The 20,016-nt window shown below is 35.4% G+C and overlaps 1 protein-coding gene across 1 annotated transcript in view; it reads right to left on the bottom strand.

Moving 5' to 3' along the window:
- The window catches only part of WWOX (WW domain containing oxidoreductase), a 472,763-nt gene that overhangs the window by 439,104 nt on the left and 13,643 nt on the right, over window positions 1-20,016 (bottom strand). Inside the window, exon 5 of the mRNA XM_031615127.2 lies at window positions 9,627-9,733. Coding sequence (XP_031470987.1) covers window positions 9,627-9,733 — 107 coding nt within the window. The remainder of the gene's footprint in view (window positions 1-9,626; window positions 9,734-20,016) is intronic.

Below are 20,016 nucleotides of genomic sequence, written 5' to 3'. Positions count from 1 at the left end.
AATCCAAGGAAAGAAAAACACATGCTAGATTAGCAACAGGTTTGTGTTTCACTTGACAAATAAAGCTACCTTTTACCACAAGGTATTCAGTTTCTTCAGCAAATTGTTGCAAGACTGATGACCATTCAGTTATTATTAAATTTCCTGTTTAAAACTAATGCTATCAGATACCCTGTTCTGTTCACTTGTAATAACTTCTAAAACTGATTTTTCTCTGTGAAAATCAATTACTTGAAAATCTTTGAGATCCTGAATATAAGTGTATTTCATTTACTTTTTTGTAAAATTAAAGCAAAGCACCAATTTGGGGACAAAATGACCCACTGGATTTCACCATGACTTTCATAAAAATTATCACAGTACATATTAAATCATTAGTGAGAAAGAATGCTGCCTGTTAGTTTTAAAATGCAGACAATGAAACTCATTGCAGAAGCAAAAGAGGGCCAATAATATAATTACAACACTATGCCTGTATAGTCTGAGTTAATGCTGTTATTTGACATTGCAAGGCTATGCTTTCTCCCATGAGCCTCAATGAAGACAAGGTTCACTCTAATTGGTTCCAAAGCACAACCTACCAACAACAGCCTTCCTCAAGACCAGGAATGGTAATTTCCACACGACTGTAAATAGTGTTTGCAAACAATACAAACATGGTAATAAGAGGCTAGGTGGGTAATTAATGTGGTTACAAAGCAGCTTATTTGCATTTTTATTTAAAACTGCCTTCTTTAAAAAGCAGCTCAGATTTCTTTCTGCAAAAGGAGCCTTGGTTAAGGAATAGAGCAGTAATTACTCTCTTTAGGGGTTCTTTTATACATCCTTTAGGGAATTAGAATGAAAAGATAAGCAGAATTATAAAGGGAATCATGTAAAATATGAAATGCACTATAAACACTTAGTACTGTATTTACCACAAGCTAAGCTTGTCTTCTCCATTAATGGAATATATTACAAGCTTCTGTTACAATCAGATTAATTGTAAAGATGATTTAAAAAAAAAAAAATATTATAACCAGTCACTTTAATTCCCCTTCTACACAACCTGAACTTGCAGTTAGAAAGCTAGTGATAATACAACTCAGTCTATGTAAGAATGTATCTACCCAGACCACATCAAATAGGAGTTTTCAATGTCAGCAATACAACATAGTCCTGGATGATAGATTCTGGGAGAGAAAGGCTCAGACAGAAATCAAACCCAAGTCACACTAGAAAAAGTAGAGTACTGAGAACACCAAACATCTCTTCACCCTACCAGTAAAAAGGGACAAACACTGACTTTTTTCAAGATAGGTATCAAGAGAGAGATTTTTAACAGTGTTGAGTAAATAACATTTCCTGGTGCCATTTAGTTGTAAAGTAAGCATAAAATGCAGTTTTAAAGAGAGGGAGTGACTCAAGATTTGTATTAAAAAGCTAATGCAGCATTTAAACAGTATCATTACAAAGCTTTACTCATGGAAGGGATTTTGTGACCCACAGCTCAAGATTAAGAACAGCATGGCTGTGCTGAAGTAACCAACTAAAAGAAATCACCTCAACATTTCTGCTGAAATTTCTGAAGAAAAAGATATTGATAAGATACTGACTTCTTTCAAAATTACATTTTAAACTGTATATACACTCACACACATACACACACATATATATCAGATGTTGGAAGGTGAACAAAATTAAGAGAGCTCAAGTAATTTAGTCAACTCAAAAGATGTTTATGGTACACTAACTGCACATCTTGCAATCTCATCACAACAGTGACTTCTTGGTTTCCATCAGTTGTCTACAGCAACATGAATTCATACATTAGCACAAAATTCCAATCCGACCTAGAAACACAGGCTTAAAGACAGAATACAAACTATGTGTCCCATACCATTTATTCACCACCTTTATCATATTCTCACAATCTCTTCCAAAAAGTATAAAAATGTAAAGAAATTCACACATAAAGAACTCAGTTGTGCTGAACCATTTCAAACTCCCTTCCACGTTTTGCCAGACACCACTAAACTCTCTCCTGCATTTATTATGTTACCATCATCTAAGAGGTAATCATTCCTAAAAAAAAAAATAGTTAAAATAACCATTCAGCAACATCTGTTTATGACTATTTCCTTTATTCTCATTTATTATTATTGTCTGGATGAGGAGCTGCGAGATATGGTTTAGTAGCTTGTGGTAGCAATGGTAATGTGAAGATGGTTGGACTTGATGATCTTATAGGTCGTTTCCAACCTTGTGATTCTGTGATTCTATGATTCTATGATTAAATCAGAGCAGAGATCTGAGAACTCAGATTTAGTACTAAATTCTTTGCTTGCGAAATCAATGCGACTGTGCAGGGTAGTGAGTACAAAGTGTACGGAAAAGCAAAACTCTGCAAAGCACAGAACTAAAGGGGTACCATGCAATTCTCTTGTACATTGTCGTACACATGCAAATACAAAAAAAATTCACATTTCACTGAGTACATTTTAGCAAAACTCCAAAATTTTCATTTTCTGGAGACATTTTCAAGTAGATAAAAGCTAAAATACAACTACCCTTTTGAGAACTCTTCCTTTTTTAATCCACTCTCACACATACCATGCATTATTATAAATCATAAACATCAACTATATGAGAATCAAAATACTTCCAAGTTCCTCTTACCATATTGAGAAATTACACATGCATCACATTAATTAAACATTTTTAATTTATCCGTGTTTACTGGAAATATAAGCCACATGAGGTCTTAAATGCTTGGCAAACGTATACCAAATCCTTAAAGCCTCTGGCATTCACTCACACTGACCAGCAGTCTGCTTTACATTTTACAAACATAATTACTTTAAGATATCAGTGCATTTATCTGGACTGTAAAACCCTGCCTGTCGTACAGCAATGGTGTGGGGCTAACTCCAGATGAGAACACAGGCATGGAGTCGTTCAGCTGCAGCCAGTGCATCAACTCCTGTGCAAGTGACATCAGTATTCAGAAGGATGCCTATCCTTGAAAGTTAGAGACTTAACACATCTGCTATATAATTCAGACACTGTTTTACAGTGGTTTCATTGCTTACCATAAAAACAGTAACAGTGGAACTGTATAAACAAAACTGAACAGTGTTTTTACTGTAAAACATGCATGTAATATAAATATTTGCCTTTCCCTTTTCTCAGCATCTGTAATGAGAGCAAATTCATGCCATATGTTTATAGTGTACAAAAAATAGATCTTAACAATCCATCCATGCAAACGCTGGTTAAACTGTTTAATGTTTTTAACTGGGAGTTTTTCAAAACATGAATTTCCTCCCAAATCACTCAAAAGCTTCAAGCTCTTGTCAGTGGCTACACTCAGTCATTTGCTGCAGTTTTTAGACAAATCTGGCAGAAGCAGCTGGAGATCATAGATTTCTCACAGATGAGAAGATCAATAGCTCTGACAGGTGAGACATTCCACGTGGATAGCTACAGACCCAACACACACCTGCACACTGAAACAAACATAACACATTGGGAGACTTCAAAACGCTACATCAACTGCTTACCAGCACCTTAGTGCCTTACCAGCACTAACAGTGTAATAGCAGATTGTATTATACTCAGTTTTGATCAGTGCTGTGTATACATGCTACCTTTGTTTCAAATTATGCCTATTATTTAATAGTTTACTTTCCACCTGCACCCAGAAAATAACTTTGCAACACACATCCCTTTCACAAGGTGTCTCAGCTGAGCACGTTCCTCACAGGAACTTACTGAACTCCTTAACATTATGGCCAAAATCATTCCAGTATCAGTGACAGTAACATCTAAATAAGACCAACACGATCCATTCTCTGAGAGTAATATGAGGGTTGATTCTATTCAAATTACAGTTAATTGAAAGATTCCTTCATTTCAAAGAGATCCGTATCACACTCGAAAAAAATTACATTCAGCAATGGCAGTAATGTGTTATTTGAGCACATATGGCCTCTTCCTGCAAGGGCTTTTCCTCATAGCAAGGTTTGGATAACTCCTATTATCTCAGTGCTCCAACATGGCCACTATTCAGAGCACCAGAGGATGTATATACTGTGCTGCAATGATGTGTGCACCACTAACACATAGCTTTGGAATATCATTTTTAGAAACACCACTATTCTTTATTCCAGCAATGGAAATAATATTTTCACAGGAATGTGTGCTCTGCAGTACAATATTCAAAGAGATTATTTAAGACATTTCGCACCCCTATGAAACTCTAATTCTGTACTCTGTACTGTGGCTCCATTCCATACTTATCACACTTCCAAAGCTGACTTCTTGACACTTTTCTGTAAGTATCTGTTACTAACCACGATGAGATGACCCCACTGTATCATCCACTTGAGTAAACTTCCAGTAACAACTTATTTTGTTTGTCCTAACAGTAACAGTATGGAAGGTATGTATTAAAATTTGACTGATTTATAGAAATAGCTCTGAAATTAACATCCAATATACAGAAAATTGGATTTTTTTGTTGTTGTTGCTTCAAATTAGCATCCATTTCTTTTGAGAGATTAGAGTAATATTTCACAGAGCTGTTTCTATCTGTATTCTTGGTACATACATGAAGAACAGAAACACCAGTGGAGCTGAAACACTGCTTGGGTAACGAGACTTCCTTCCTTCAGGAGGAAACAAGAGCAGTCCACATACGAAAAATTGTGCCCACATTCTCTGTAAGTGCACCCAATTTACTTCTTATCTCTCTGTTCTTTGCAAAATTACAAGTGGAATACAAAGACTCAGTTATCAGGTTTTAATTTAATTCAGTTACTTAATCAGCAAGAATATAAATCACTCATTAGGTGGAGAATACTTTGGGGGAAAGGAATATAGCAACTAGTCATGTTTACTTTGTTGGTTTTCTTCATAGCCATTCTCTCCTCTCTTGTCACATCTATACCTTCTAAGCTGCTACACATAAAAGAAATCCAAATTTTCTCTTTACGTTTTAATCTCATCTTTGATGTGTAGCTGTAGGCTTAACACTGAGGAATGATAACAAATGAAATATTATACTTTTTTAATATGATATATTTAACTTGCGATTTATCTTTTAATATCTATTTCAGAGACTATTTGACAGGAGTAAATAAACGAGGGCTTCCTGGCAAGAAAAACTGTGATTTATGAAACATTTTATTATTTGTTCTCTTAAGAACCTTCTTGAGAATACCACTAACATCATGAGCTATGCAGTCCTATCCCACCACCTTACTCATAGTCAATTAGAAAACTGTACCAATAATAATGTAAAATAAATTACCTAGCTTCTCTTCCTGAAGCATAGATTTCAATGTTTGTCAAAGCATCTATGTGTACAAACAGCACTGCAGTGTTTTTCATTAAGCCTTAAAGTCAATTAAGCTACGAATTGGAACAATCATTCCTCCTTTGCAAAGTATTGATATTTTTTTCTTGGCTGCTTTCAAGCCTTTTCACTACTCAAGGAGAGATTTATGTTTGACAATTTCTTTCTGATTAAAATGAATCATAACTCTAGAATTCTAATTTCCTCTTTTCTGAGCAAGAAATTATCAAACAGTTTTAAATTGATTTTGAATGTCATCGTGCATGAACAACATTCATTTTCAAGATATCAACTGTAAAGCATACTGATCTCTCTTTTATCTGCTTTTACACACTTTCTCTTGCTTTCTCTCTATACATTTAAAGACATTAAATTGTACAAGGATAATATACCTTTCTAAAAAAATTATATATGACAGACTAGCTACATCAGTCACATTAAAACTTGTCACAATGCTTTACATACAAAGCAATTACCTCTCTATTTGCAACATTAGCAAAAAATCCACTTCAGTAGGAAAATAACTGGAATGCTGCAGCTTGCAAATAAATGCCAGTTATCTAAAGTAATTTGCAGGTTTCTATGGCTCATCCTTGGACAAGCAGCTCCAACTTCCTATAAAGCAGCTCTTTTGACACAGATTATTAAAATCAGTTTTCTAGATTTGTCTCCAGTAGTCAAATAAGATCAGTGAAAAATTGTTTTAAAATATCCAGAATAGTAGAAAAAAATTATTTCTCTCATCATTCCTCCTCCTTTCTCTAAATCCTAATAGCTGGATTTTTTGGTGCATGTTGCCTTCCAATTTTCACATATAACCTTAAATTTCAGCTTTTACCATGTAGGTCACTTCAAAAGTAATGCCTCCTGTACATTCTGTTGAAATAAACAAGACATACAAAGAGCACAGTGACACTATTTGATAGAGAAAATTCTCTGCTACAACATGCTATTTTCAGCATGTTCAACATCATTAATTCTGCATTTTTGCCAGCAATGAACAAGAGCTGCATGCTGCACTCGTAACAATCTGTACCAGTGGAGGTGACCCACTGTTGCTGTCGCCACTGCTGAAATTCACCACCCACTGCCTTGTTGTGCTCCACAAACATTCAGCAAGTTTTGAATGTCAACGGGTGCCATCTTTTCCGCATGGAGAAATTCAGTTTCCCCTCTTTGCTGCATCTGCACTTCCATGTCAGACATCATTTTGTCAGTCCACCCCTCTGCTGTTATCTGTCACACAGCAACAAAATGGAATGGAATATTGGTGGAAAGTTCATCCTCTACGGCCATACCACCAACATCCACCTCTAACACCGTGGGCCAACATAATAAAATAGGAGGCATTACTTTCAGAGCAGACCTTGTGGAAGTTTTGCAGCTTTATTTTTATACAGATCATCAACTAGATAGTGGTACCAAATTGGAAATAATGTCAGTTTATATATTTTTAATACTTTTGTCTTCTTGCAAAGAGCTCTAGTTGCTTCTTTCATAAGGAATTACAGATACTCCATGAGATGACAAATGGCATAAAAAAGGAAATCTTCTCTGTCAGAAATTTAAACCTCAAGTTTTAAGGCATGCTGTCCCACAGAAGAGCCAGCACAGCATGCATATGGCTTCTGGTAATATTTTTGCTATAGTTAAGAAACACACATTTTATTTCTAACACAGTACACTTGAAGCACATTAACACACCAGCATTCCACGCAGCAACAATTTTTTGAGTTGTAGAAATGTACTTCTGCAGATTAGAAGAAAATTTGGGTTTGGACATTCAGTTGAAAAGCAGGCACTTATTTAACAAATTTCTATGCTTCAACATCGTGGACAAAGACTGTATTTAAAGTACAGCTTAGAAACAAATTCAATGCAAGCAGGTAGCATAACTGCTGCCAAAAACACTGAGCAAAATGAACACGAAGCTTTGTAAGGCTGCATCTTAAACAGCTTTCTTTTTTTTTTTTTAATTGATTCCAAATTGAAAAGTAAAGCTCAAGTAAACCCATTTCCTTTTAATTATTTTGCTTTCCCTAGGAACAAGGGAGTCAAAATACTGTGGATATTTTGAAGTCCTTTATGGTACAGTACTTCCAGCCAAATTTTCAGAACTCATCTGAACCTTATAACATATAACTGCTAACATTTTTCTGGAACCTTAATTTTAGGAAAGAATTACCTATTAACAACTTCCTGGTCTGTTCTGACATCTGTAAGCTAAAAAAATAATATTTTATGTCAATATTTTAATATTAGTATCAATTAACCAAATTAATCTTTGTCTCTGTTTTCAATAAACAGGGCAAGTTTTGTGTTTTCCTTAAGATTGCTTACAATTCGATGTAAATTTTAAGCTTCTTGTAATTCATCAACTAATTCTCTCCTGGTTACACATTCCAAGTAATTAAAGTTCAGTAATAACTTATTCTTTCTGCTCCAGCACCTGCATTTCATTTGTTTATTTTCCCAGAGTCATAAATCTGAAGGACTGTCAAAGTGCCATAATATTAGCGCAATAATCAAAGTTAATTAGTCCCTCTTAATAAACAACAACAAAGCCATTATAAAGATGCATTGAAGGTTTTCCAGCTACCCAGTTTACAGATGAGATTATTTTCTGAACAATTAGAATTTGAAAACTGTTAGTAAATAAGTGTAGTGTTTCTGAAGTCATTTGAAATTCAGTGATCTTCATTCAATTACAAATTCATTAACTTCTGGTGAAGAAATACAAGCTCTAAAACTAGTACTCCTAAATTCACACGGCCTTCAAAATGCTTAAGATAAGCTTAGAATTAAGGGAGCAATGTGGTATTTTACACTAAAATAAAAGAGCGCTGAGTATCTTTTATCCTAAATTTAAAAAGAAAAAAAAAAATCATAGAACAGCTTGGGTTGGAAGGAATCCCAAAGATCATCTAGCTCCAACCCCATGCCACAGGCAGGTTTGCCAACCGCTGCATCAGGCAATAGATGAGGCTGGCCAGGGCTCCATCCAACCTGGCCTTGAACATCTCCAAGAATGGGAATACCTCCAAACCATTCCCAGAGCAAGGAAACAGACAGGCAAACATTAAGCCTTATGCCCCATGCTCACCCATAAAGGAATTCTCTTAGAATTTCACATCTTTGAAACAAACAAACAAAAAGATAGCCTTAATGTGAAGTACGGAAAAGAAGATTTTTTTGCCTCTCAATTCTTTACTGTAAGTCATTAATATCATCCGAGCAAGAGAAGAATATCTGAAGCCAAAGATTTTGTTTCTTGAAGAAAATTGTGGTTACAAATGTTAGCAGCATTATAAGCATTACTTGTTTAGAAAGTAAGCAAGCATTGTTTGTTTTGCACTAATAAATATCTGTAGACTATGTGTAAATATTAATAATACCAATGCTCCTCCATATCTTCTGAGAGCAGCCAAAATATTTTCAGAGATTGAGAAACAGAGCTAGAACATTCATCAATAATTCTAGCAGGACAGAAATGAAATTCCAAGAACTTGACCCTGCAGTTTATTACTTAGAGCATACAGAACTGTGTCAACAGATTAACTCCTGAAGTCAGCAATCAAAGCAAGTTTGGACAAAACTAGCCTTACTAGCAAGTGAATGTTTGTATGAGGAATAAATTAAGAACACTGAACACATTGAAATAAGGGCATTAGAAGACCCCCCAAAAAAGTAGGGAGAGGAGAGCTAGGAGAAGGAGAGAAACAAGTGAATAGAAGGCACTGAGGGGCTTGTATTTTGTAACAAAATGGAAGAAAAATGAATGAAAGAGGGAAGAAATGTGAAGGAATTGAGACAAACTACCTGTAGCAGTGGTGTTCTGCCTGATGGATAGGGAAAGGAGAGAAACCCCTTTGGTTTTTGAGAAGTGTAAGAATGATTCCCTGTAATCTCCCATAGTACAAAAACTACAGACAAACAAATGGCTGTGAGTATGTTCTCCTTCAGATTGTTACAGACTTTGGTTCTGGAATTACCCTGTCCTTTCAACTATGAAATGCGCCTTAGTGGTTCTTTCAAACTTACAAAGCTTTTGTATATTCTTATATAACAATATGTCAAGCCTTACAATCCAGCACAATTATATGAAATGAAAAATCTCCACCACTGAAGCAGAAGTGACCAAACAGTATATTACAAAGTAAGAAGACGCCCTTTTCCTTAGATTCTTGCATGACAACGTAAGTACCTATTAAACTGCTTGTGCATCAAAAACGACTTCATATACTGACAAACAGTTTAATGTTGGACATTATAAGCAGCATTCACTTACCCATTCCTCAAGAATGCGTTGTACAGCATCATTGCCTCTTGACATATTCCTGCAGGCCAGGATAACGTGAGCTCCATGCAGCGCCAAAGACTTTGCTGTTTCAAAACCTACGATAAAGCATTTTCCTAGTCAGAAACAGATCTCAGTAACAAAAGAGAGCTATATCATTAGAAAAACAGGTGAGGCACATACTGAAGTACTCTAACACTACCTGCTGTCTGACTTAGTACAAACTTGGTCAACTGGACCCAGCTGCTCCGAGTACAGAGAGAAAAAAGTACAGACCACTTTAAGCAGGACTATAATTGTATACGTTTTGCTCAATAGGCTTGGGGACTTCAAAACACAGATTCCAATTTCTCTTTCTACCTTCAACTGTTAAGAAAGTAGAACTCTACTTAATTCCTTACTCGCTTGACTGTGAGGTATAAACAGGAATAAGCTGGAATAGTAAGACTGCAAACCTGTTATGTCTGGCAAGAGCACAATGAAAGTGAAAGAGTACTGTAAAACCAAGTTCTGGGTGCTCCAGATGCACTTAGCCTTTGGCTCATCAGTTTGAGAGCCACCTGTGGCAGCAGTGATCACCCAGAGGGACATAAGAGGGAACAACAGTAAAAGTCACATGGAGGTAATTGCTCCTTTTTCACAGCACTACCCAATCTCTCAGACACTTCTGCCAAAAAATGCAAACAAGAGAAATACCAAAGTGTCAAACCACTCCTGGGAAAGAGTTGCCCAGTTCACTCTTAGAAAATTAGGTTCTACCAAGATAGATTACAATCTACTACAGCATTTTATTATACAAGCAGTTTAAAATCTTTGCTAAGATTTTGTTCAAATGATCTGGGTACAGTAACCTCATTTTTTCATCACCTAATGCCTAGCAACTTCTCACAACTGTCTCATGAATAACCAACTAAATGCTGTGCACTTTCGATACACTGGGTATAGTATTGTAGACTAAACGGTTCACTGGATTAACCTGATGATACAATGAAAAACTAATCTATGAAAAAAAAAATCCTTCTTTTGGGTAAACCAGTGGGCATGACAGTCTGCAAGCACATTCTTTCCAAAACAACAGGAAAGATATTCACATTTTACTGCTGTGCGACATTAATGAATATCCCTTTTTTTTTTTTTTTCCAAACTTTCACACATACAGTGAATTTCTAAGCCTCTATATAAACTTGTTGGCAATACTATAAATCAGTTCTTCCCTATTCTCAATCTGGGCACTTAATTTCTCCTTTCCAAAAAGGCACTTCAGATTAATTTCCATTTGTTAATTTGGACTGTCTTGAAATTTAATGAAATCAATTCAAATTATGGAATTATCCACCAAGAGCTGCAGATATCCACCCTTGCATCATATGCAAGCTATGTAAGTGTGCTCTGTTTTGCTGCCCAATTCATTAATGAAAAGCTGCCTAGAAGCTGGTCCAAGATAAACTTTATTTAATTAGAAAGATCTGTGACAATTTACAACAGGAGACTGATGAGTTCTTGGGAGCACAGAAAGCTTATAAAGCACAGAGACTTGAGCCAGAAACTAGGTTTCTATCAGGGTGAGCTATTCCATGCTTGTGATCTATTCAATAGTACCACTGGGTGCCCATTTCCATGGAAAACTCTAACAATGGAACTCTTTGAAAGAATCATAACATAACTTAATGAATTCAAATTAGACAAGCTTAAACTAGAAAACGAAGAATCAAACTGAAATGCCCAGCAATTTAAGCATGTGAATAAGTCAAGGAGAAGAGGTATTTGCTTTAGATTTATAATATTTAAAGCATGTTCATGTTTTCATTTTAAAATTTGTTTACCAAAAAAACCTATTAAGATAGGCTGTCTCACGTCCAAAACACCCTGGAGCAACAAAACTCAGAGCACAAGATGTAGCTTCCATTACAGAAACAAGAGACACCAAGACAAATTTAGACCATTTTCTGCAATTACATACTTATGGTATTTAAGTCCAAGTAATTTTCTTCCATCTCTTTTAAAGCCATTCATTGTACCAAGCAACTTTAATTACCTGGGTAATTCATTGCATGCACATGAATTCAGCTACAGCATGTGCAAAGATTTCCTCTGTTCCTAATTCTACTTTAAGTGTATTTAATTAGAATTTTTCATATAACTGAAGTAAGATACATTGTACCACAGCACTATTAGCTAAGTGTATGCTTCCTGTTTTGCACAAAAGAAAACAACACATTCTTAACATCCTACCATATTATTAAAACTAGAGAAACGCCTGGAATATTTACTGTACTGTTATACAAAGACAGCCAGTTTAATTTGCTGAGTATGATGATGTTTAGCTAACCGTACTCCATGTCACACGTTGCACACAATAATAAATTCCATGTCATTCTCATTTACGGTTAATAACTTGATTATAAATTAAACTGAAAACGATTGAAATCGAACTAATTACAAACTCCAAATTCAGTTAATAATACCACTTTGATTTTTCTTGCAAAGCCAGTGACTAAAACCTTCCCTCTAGTACTTACTCCTCTTGGCTCCACCAGAGGATTATTCTTCACCCATAGGCAGATGCATTCTGAATCTTTCCATGAAATTAAGTGCTTAAAAAACCCTCTGGCTGAATTTTTAACCAGCAGTCTCTCTTTCCATTCAAAATACAGCCATGGGTCAAGTGGTGATGGGTCCATCACCACAACATTTGTTATACTCACATAACAAATTACTAACTCATTCATATACACACTGTATTTAGAATAGTTAGATTTGTGCAAAAAGAGAAAAATAAATCCAGGTATCCCAAACCACACAATTACTCCAATTCAGCAACCGAATTATTAGCTTTGTAGGGATTGCACATAACCATTATGACTTGGTCTTTCTTTTTCTTAGTTTGTGTGAAGCATAATCATTCCAGACTGTCTACCGAATGAAAATTATCAACAATAAGAGGCAACATGATGACTACATCATAGAATTCACTAGGGATTAAGTTAGAACTACCTGTTGAGTTGCCCAGCCCTCTCAAGAGGCAGCATTTTTAGATATGTCCTTAAAATAGATCTAAATAGGCCTGAAAGCTCCTAATAAGCAGTGAAATTAATTACCTTCACACTTTATCGAGTAACTAGGCAGGAGCTTAGAAAACTGCAATTTCAAACTGAAATTCCTGAAGTAAAATTTAGGAAGTATCTTGGTTTTCAAGCCCTTCTTATCGCTTTAGCTCTTTGTTTCTCCTGCAGAATTTAACCCTTCTTTCCTCCTTCAGTGTCACATACATAACAGAAAGGGAGAGAAGCTTCTAAAATAGTGGAAAACTTAACAGACTCATGTTGTTAAATCAAGTTTGTCAACACTATTTGTGCTTCAGCAAAATGGAGCAGTGTTTTCAACACACAGCAAAGCATTTTAAAACCTACGCCTCACACAGGGACTGAGTATTTTAAGTACAAAACCATTTAAGTTCTAGGAAGAGAAACCTTACTTGTCTGTAAGAAAATACATTAATCAAAATACGTGTTCAATGTGGTTTCATACAACAGAGTTAAATCACAAATTTAAAAACACGCTCAAACATTCAAAGAGTCATAGCAGGATAAATAAAAAGAGAAATTCACATGATTATGTTAAGGAAGTGCATTGTTGATGGAATAGAACAACCTCAGTTCCACCCATAAGAGTAACTCACAGAGTTCAAAAGAACCAAACGCTTCTTAAAATAATTTCACTTGCAAAGTTAAAAAAAAAACTTGAATATCCTTTCATAGAGAATATACTGCATCATCACCCATTACATATTATTTGTGAGTTTGTTATTTCAGCAATTGTTGTTGCTGGGATGGGTTTTGGTTTTGTTTCTTAGTGTTTTTGTTTATTTAAAAGCATGTAAAACCTCATTAAAAATACAGCACATGAGAATGCACATGAACATTAAGGATTGCCAGTTACGAAAAACAAGGTAAATGCTTCCCCAAATGTGACAGGAGAACAATATATAATGTGGTTGCTATTCCAGCATATATTTAAATTTTAAATACAATACATTGTTCAGTAAAACATTTTCTAAAACTAAGACAAATTTCAAGTGATTACCCTGGAAATTTCGAGAGGTGAGAGCTTTCTGAGGTCACTACTCCTGTTCCTTAATGAGTTCTAATTTGACACTCTGAAATGACAACCTGTTTCAGAGCTACATTAAGTAAATACTATAGCACAGCTTTTCACTTCAGCAAAGAACATAAAAGACTGATAGTAGAACTAATAAGAGCTACCTGGACAGTAAGCATATGGGATTTCCTGCAGGCATTTAAAACCTTTCAGCCCTTTATTTACATCAAAGACTCAAGAAATAGCACCTGATTTCATTTTTCATAGTCTATGATTTTTCAACACCATACTCTCACTTTATCTATCCACAACTGACTTCTGTCAGTGAGTTTGGGGACAGATTTTCAGCTAATGGTCTCACTTAATAAGCAGTTTGCATTGTTCAATTAATGCCAACTCAACATAAGCCAAATGAGCGTATGGGTCTGTCACACAGTACAACCTCCTCTATAAAACAAAGAAAATAATTCATTGAGTGGAAAAGTAATTTGATGATTTATTAATTAAGGGGCAGCACAGAGTCCACTTACCATTAGCTTGTAGAGCACTTTGTAAAGAATTTGCATCAGGCATTTAAATGTTTGGAAGTAGCATTTTTTTTTTTATTCTAAACATAGATAAGAAATTTTGAATACACAAAAAGAAATTCAGAAACATTTCAGACAATAGCAAGACTTTCAGCTTCTCTGCCTTCTCTGAAACGCTCCACAAAACCTTGGATCTGTCACTTACAACACATATAAACAGCAGAGTTGACATCTTTCTTTCCAAAAGCTCAGTCCTCTTATTTAAGAGCCTACAGGGTTTGTTTGCCTTTAGCTTCTTCAAAATGATTTCTTCCCTTCTCTCCATTGATAGAAGAGCTCCGGAGGCCCTGAGGTTCTTCCCATGTGCTTCAGTAACAATTTCAAGCTGTCATGACTCCAGCCTTCCTTGAGCCCTATGTCACAGGCCGTCTGAATGTAAACTACAAGGAATTCCAGAAGAAAGCCTTCTTATCTTCCACTACTGTAAATAAAGCAAGATCAAATAAACGAACAAAATACTTATGGCATTGAAAGTGAAATGCATTAGCCTGTGAGTTACGTGTTCCTGGTCTTCCATAGCCTAGCAGGTTATTTACAGACTGCAGAAAAGTGAAAACCAACTGATTTTGTAAGCACGAATATTTTATATCATTAAGTATGTATATTATTTTCACAGCTTTCTTCAGTTTGTTTTTCCACTTACATTGTTCACAAACTCTCACATTACATTCTAAACTGCAGTACACATCTTTCAAGTTCTTTATAAACAGACAGATTTGCAAAGTGAAGTGAGTTAATTTTCAGAATCCATGTGTGATTTTTTAAAATATCTATAGTGTTTAATACAAAAAAGGCAATTCAAATCCAGTTTTACTACCAAGAACAAAAAATTGTGAGAAGGTTAAATACTGAAGAACTTCAAACAAATCATCTTTACAATCCAAAATAGAGCTCCACTGCTGGTATCTCAGCAAACAAACTAGATGCTTTTGTCTTTTGAGATTTGATCAAGAAAACTACATATAAATGGAAAATACTTTTCTCCTATGCAGCCCCAGATTTACTTCAACTTGGAAGAGCTAAGTATTACTGAAACAAACCCAACCTGCTCATGCAATAGACAGAATGAAACAGATTCAAACATGCGAAAGTGATGTGAATTTTGAAGTTATGTAAACTTCTCTTCTGGTTGCATGCTGCAACAACAACATGTGATTTAGGGAAGAATCTTTTACAATCAAGATCATCTTTGCTTGTGTTAGTAGCTGAAGGGTACCTCGCATCGATTTGGAGTGATGGCAGCCATATGCGAATCATCACATTACTGAATTTTCAAAGCCCCCAAACCATCATCTATCAGAATCACTTGGCCACAACAGTACTGATTCAATACAAGCATTTAGGATAAAGTTTTAGAGAGATACTATTAAAGTTGCTACAAATGAAAGTTTGCAAGCAAATAAAACACCAAAATATTAACACACTACGTTCTTTAAAAAGCAATTAACATGAAATATTAATGCTACCTTTGCTTCAATGTATTTGCAGGCAACAGTAACAACACATACTGATTTTTTCATTTAGAAGTGTGATGTTATATGACAGGTAGATTCTCCTGCCTCTCCCTTTGTGCATGAATTGGACAAAGCTATTTTTCTTGGAGCCATAAGCCACTGAAAAAGCCAACCAAAATGTAACAGGATGACTAAGGGATTGAGTTCTGTTTTCCATCCAGCCAACTTAAAAATATAAACTCATTACGTACTATGCTTTGCAATATACTGTTCTGGGCAATTAAAAAGTTATTCCCAATAAGAAGTGTATTGCCATTATCACTGGCAAAACTCAAGATACTTTAATCTGAAGGGATTATAACACTGGACAAACATGAAAAATGTTCTTATTTGATGGTATTTTTAAGATTTGTGTCTCTGTTCCTCTAAAACAAATTTAAAATCTATCATATGAGTCAAAGAAAGGTAAACCCATAACTGAAGACAAATAAAACAAATAAAAAGTAATGACAAAGTGTAAACATTACAAATATACCACAGCTAGGAGCCACAAAATTGAAGTCAGAGCTGGTATCCACTGTCGTTCTACTGCCCAAAGACTGCTACCAATCCACGTCAAAAACTCAGCACACAAACACAGCAAGGACTTCAATCTCTTTAGCTCTGTTAATACTGACAGCTATATCAGCTATCCAAAGGCCCAGTCTAGCTCAGATTCAAAACTACATTTCCTATCTCTCATGTTGTAAAGTGTTACAATTCAATACAGGTATTGCAGTAAAAGCTAAGGGTTCCAGCCTGGAACAGACTGTCCTGTGAAACGTATACATATCACATACAGACTCAAGTTACTTCACATTTCCCATAAGACCTTATTTTAGTTGTGTAAGGGCAATTCCCATAGACCACTAGATGTCTGTCCCTAAAATATAGGGAGACACTGGCTCTTAAAAAGCTGTGAATTTGAACAGACTTTGATGTTCTTAAACAAACTTCATTAAAACGCAGTAGGAAACAAAGTCAAAACCGCATACATCACTCATATTTCTCAGTTGCTAGCTCTGTTAGATGCCTGAACATTGGCAAGGAATTAGACAAAAGATAAGAGAAGGGGAATTGCAGGTTAAGAACTAACTGTGGAACCCCATTTTGTCTGTGATACCTATTCCTTCCATCAGATGTACATCCAATATCAGAAATCTCAGTCAAAGAAGACTCAGATACAAATTTTCCATTTCAACTAACGCCAAAACTGTTTCAATATTATACACTGCTATAGAGAGAAGCCTCAGCCTTAACGTCTCATCTTGCTTTTCATCTATTAAATGATAGGATCAAGCTTCTAGCAAACTCCAAACAATCTGCCTGAATACTTTTTCAGTGCCCAGCAGAAGTTACCATACAGCAGCTTTTTTTCCACCAATTTTAAAATCATTTGCAGGCATTAACACAACTTGTCATATCTTAGCACTACATCTGCAACTGAAAATTACTCTATTTGAGCTTTTTCTTTACAGTGTTTCTCCAAGCATAGAAGAAGTTCATGTTTTCTTTTGATTATCTATAAAAATGTCAGTGTGGCTTCCTGCAAGCAACTCAGCCAGTTTTCCCTGACATGAATCAACTACTGCATTTAAAATGAATATATCAGAATTTAGGATATGGCTTTATAATTCAAGGTTTTATGAAAATATGGGTGGTTTTTTTTTCTTCCATTTTCATAAAATACTTCCTTTGTACAGATAATATAATCACAGAGGGAAAATAAGCATCTGAATATACAGCAACTCAGTGCACAACAACTGTCTAAGGAAAGAAAAAAAACCCACAAACTTTCTACCTAAATTTCTACATATATTATTACCAAGGTTGAAGAACTAGTTGAATGTATTTTTACAAGAAACTTGAACTAGCAACTTCACCCTAAAATGAGAAGTTATTTTAGTGCAACTTATAGTCTCAATTTTAGTTAATGAAAAGCTAAAATTCCTCTTCTCAGAATTACATCTGTTTATATTCATAAGGGACAAACAAAATATTTTGTTAAACTACAGTTATGTTAATAAACTCCTTTTGTTCTTAATGCAAAATAAACACTTTCAAACTAAACACTTAACTGAAATCTGGAGTACCAAAAAGTAAAAAACCTGTACACTGTAAATTAACATCAAAGCAGCATCTCAAAAAAAAAAAAAAAAAAAAAATAGATCAGAACTGAGTCATCAAATTTGACATGGCATTTATTGCGCATGATTCCCCAGTAAGCAACCATTTCTGAATGTTTAGTCACTAAGGGATAAGCGACCAGGTTTTAATTTAAACAAAAATCAGTCTACTTAGGAGTACTATTACTCAAATGTATTATTAAGGAAACAAATAACTTTCTTGTGCATGTTATTGTAGCTTCATATATATTTTATAATAAGGCTGAGGGAAACTAAAGAGAAGCAGCAGCAACAAAACTCACAACACCCACACACATAATAAAACATTAAGAATTTACCTAACATCAGTAGCAAGTATCAAAGGCCAGTCATAAAAAGACTCAAGTTTCTAACTAATCCAATGGAAACTATTCAGGGGTGCGTAAGAAGTGCCATCATGAAAGCACTCATAACTGTGTCTATTAAAAATTCTGACCAGATACTCAGGATCAGCTAGGTTTTCAATGCTGTTTTAAGGGGCATATACTTTCTTCATCTTACCCCCAAAAAGCTTTGTGGGGCTCTCTTCCCCATCACTGCTGTTTTTAAAACACCTTCTCACACAAGCCTTCTCAGATAGCTGAAAAAAGGCCAGGGAATTTTAAAAAATATCTTTGACCGTCTCAAGCCTTCATTTTTCTTTTTTTTTTAAATCACATTAAAAAGCCACGTTCAGAGTGGAGAGAAATGAGACTGGCAAACTCTCTTTCTCTAAAGCTGCTCTTTGCATCAGCAGTAGCTTTAGGCAACAAAACAGCTTTTCCCACCAAAGCAAAAATGGAGAAAAAAGCCAGAAGTTTTCTAGTTACTTTTCCAGTACACTTCTGTTCTATAAGCCAACAGTATCATAGCTTTCTGTACTGCTGAGCTGAGCCCTAATTAAACATAACAAAAAAATTAGTTGCATGTTTTGAATCTCCTTTTGGCAAGTACAACAGTGCAATGTTAATGTAAGAAGTAAATTTAATAAAGAGAAATATTTCATCCAAGGCAGAATAATTAAAAGACATACTGTGCTGTCAGCTAAAGCACTAGATCCTCCAAGCTTTAATCTCTAAGTTATTTCATGAGAAATACTCAGTTGTATGTAAAGATACTGAAGAAGTACTGCAGCATAAACTGAACCAAAGTGCTTATCTTAAAACAAACTCGATATTTATTTAGATACACAAACAGAACATATGCAAGACAAGTAATTAATAAACCAAGTTTCTGTCCTGAACAGCTCACAGTTTAGGTCAACATGTCTTTAGATCAAACATACACAGCTAGGTGCTGCTCCTAAGAGCTCACAGTTGTGCTGTGGGGAAAAAGGAACAGATAAGCAGACTGAACAGTAAAACACTGTTGATTTCTGGCAGTCACTACCCACGTCTGTCTTCAGGGAAAATGAGGTAATACAATTTGTTCAGTTAAGCAACTGAAGATTTTAATACAAGAGTAATTTCAGGATCCTAGGAAAAGCACTGAATACAGGAAGAATGCAGTTTCTCGTTCGTTCTGGTGCAAGCAAACGAAAGGAGACAGCCAGAAAAGGGAAAGATAAGAGACACAGAGGTTTGGAAATTTAAAGTCCTGTGTAATTTCCTTAAAATTCTACTTTTTCTGGATTAGATGGTATTCATGACGAGTACAGACCTCCCAAGGTTCAAAATTGGCAAACCTTTTGGGTGTGTTTTAAACTACGAAGAAAATAGGGAGATGGGAAGCTGTTATGTAACTCAAATGATCCATCACGTGGTTCCAACTTACAAAGTAAGGCAGAAAATGGAGATCCGAAACAAAAAGTGAAAAGCAAGAAGAGCATTAACAAAAACTGCCCACACAAAAGAAAGAAGAACGGAAAGCAAGAATTAGAAATCATTGATCTGTAGTGTAAGGCCATGTGCAAGAAAAAAATATTTATTCATTTTTAGTCCTCTTCACCTCAGCTTCAAGCAAGGCACGAAAATACATCAAGCATACTCTCCCACCACAACTAGGTGGTTTAGATGACCACATATATGGCCTACCTGCTCACAGCTGGAATACTGGCAAC

Source organism: Phasianus colchicus, chromosome 13 (assembly GCF_987193195.1).
Source record: "Phasianus colchicus chromosome 13, bPhaCol1.hap1.1, whole genome shotgun sequence".
In the NCBI taxonomy this organism is placed as follows: domain Eukaryota; kingdom Metazoa; phylum Chordata; class Aves; order Galliformes; family Phasianidae; genus Phasianus; species Phasianus colchicus.
Note: the sequence above shows the minus strand (reverse complement) of the source record. Positions and strands in the feature narration are given on the sequence as shown.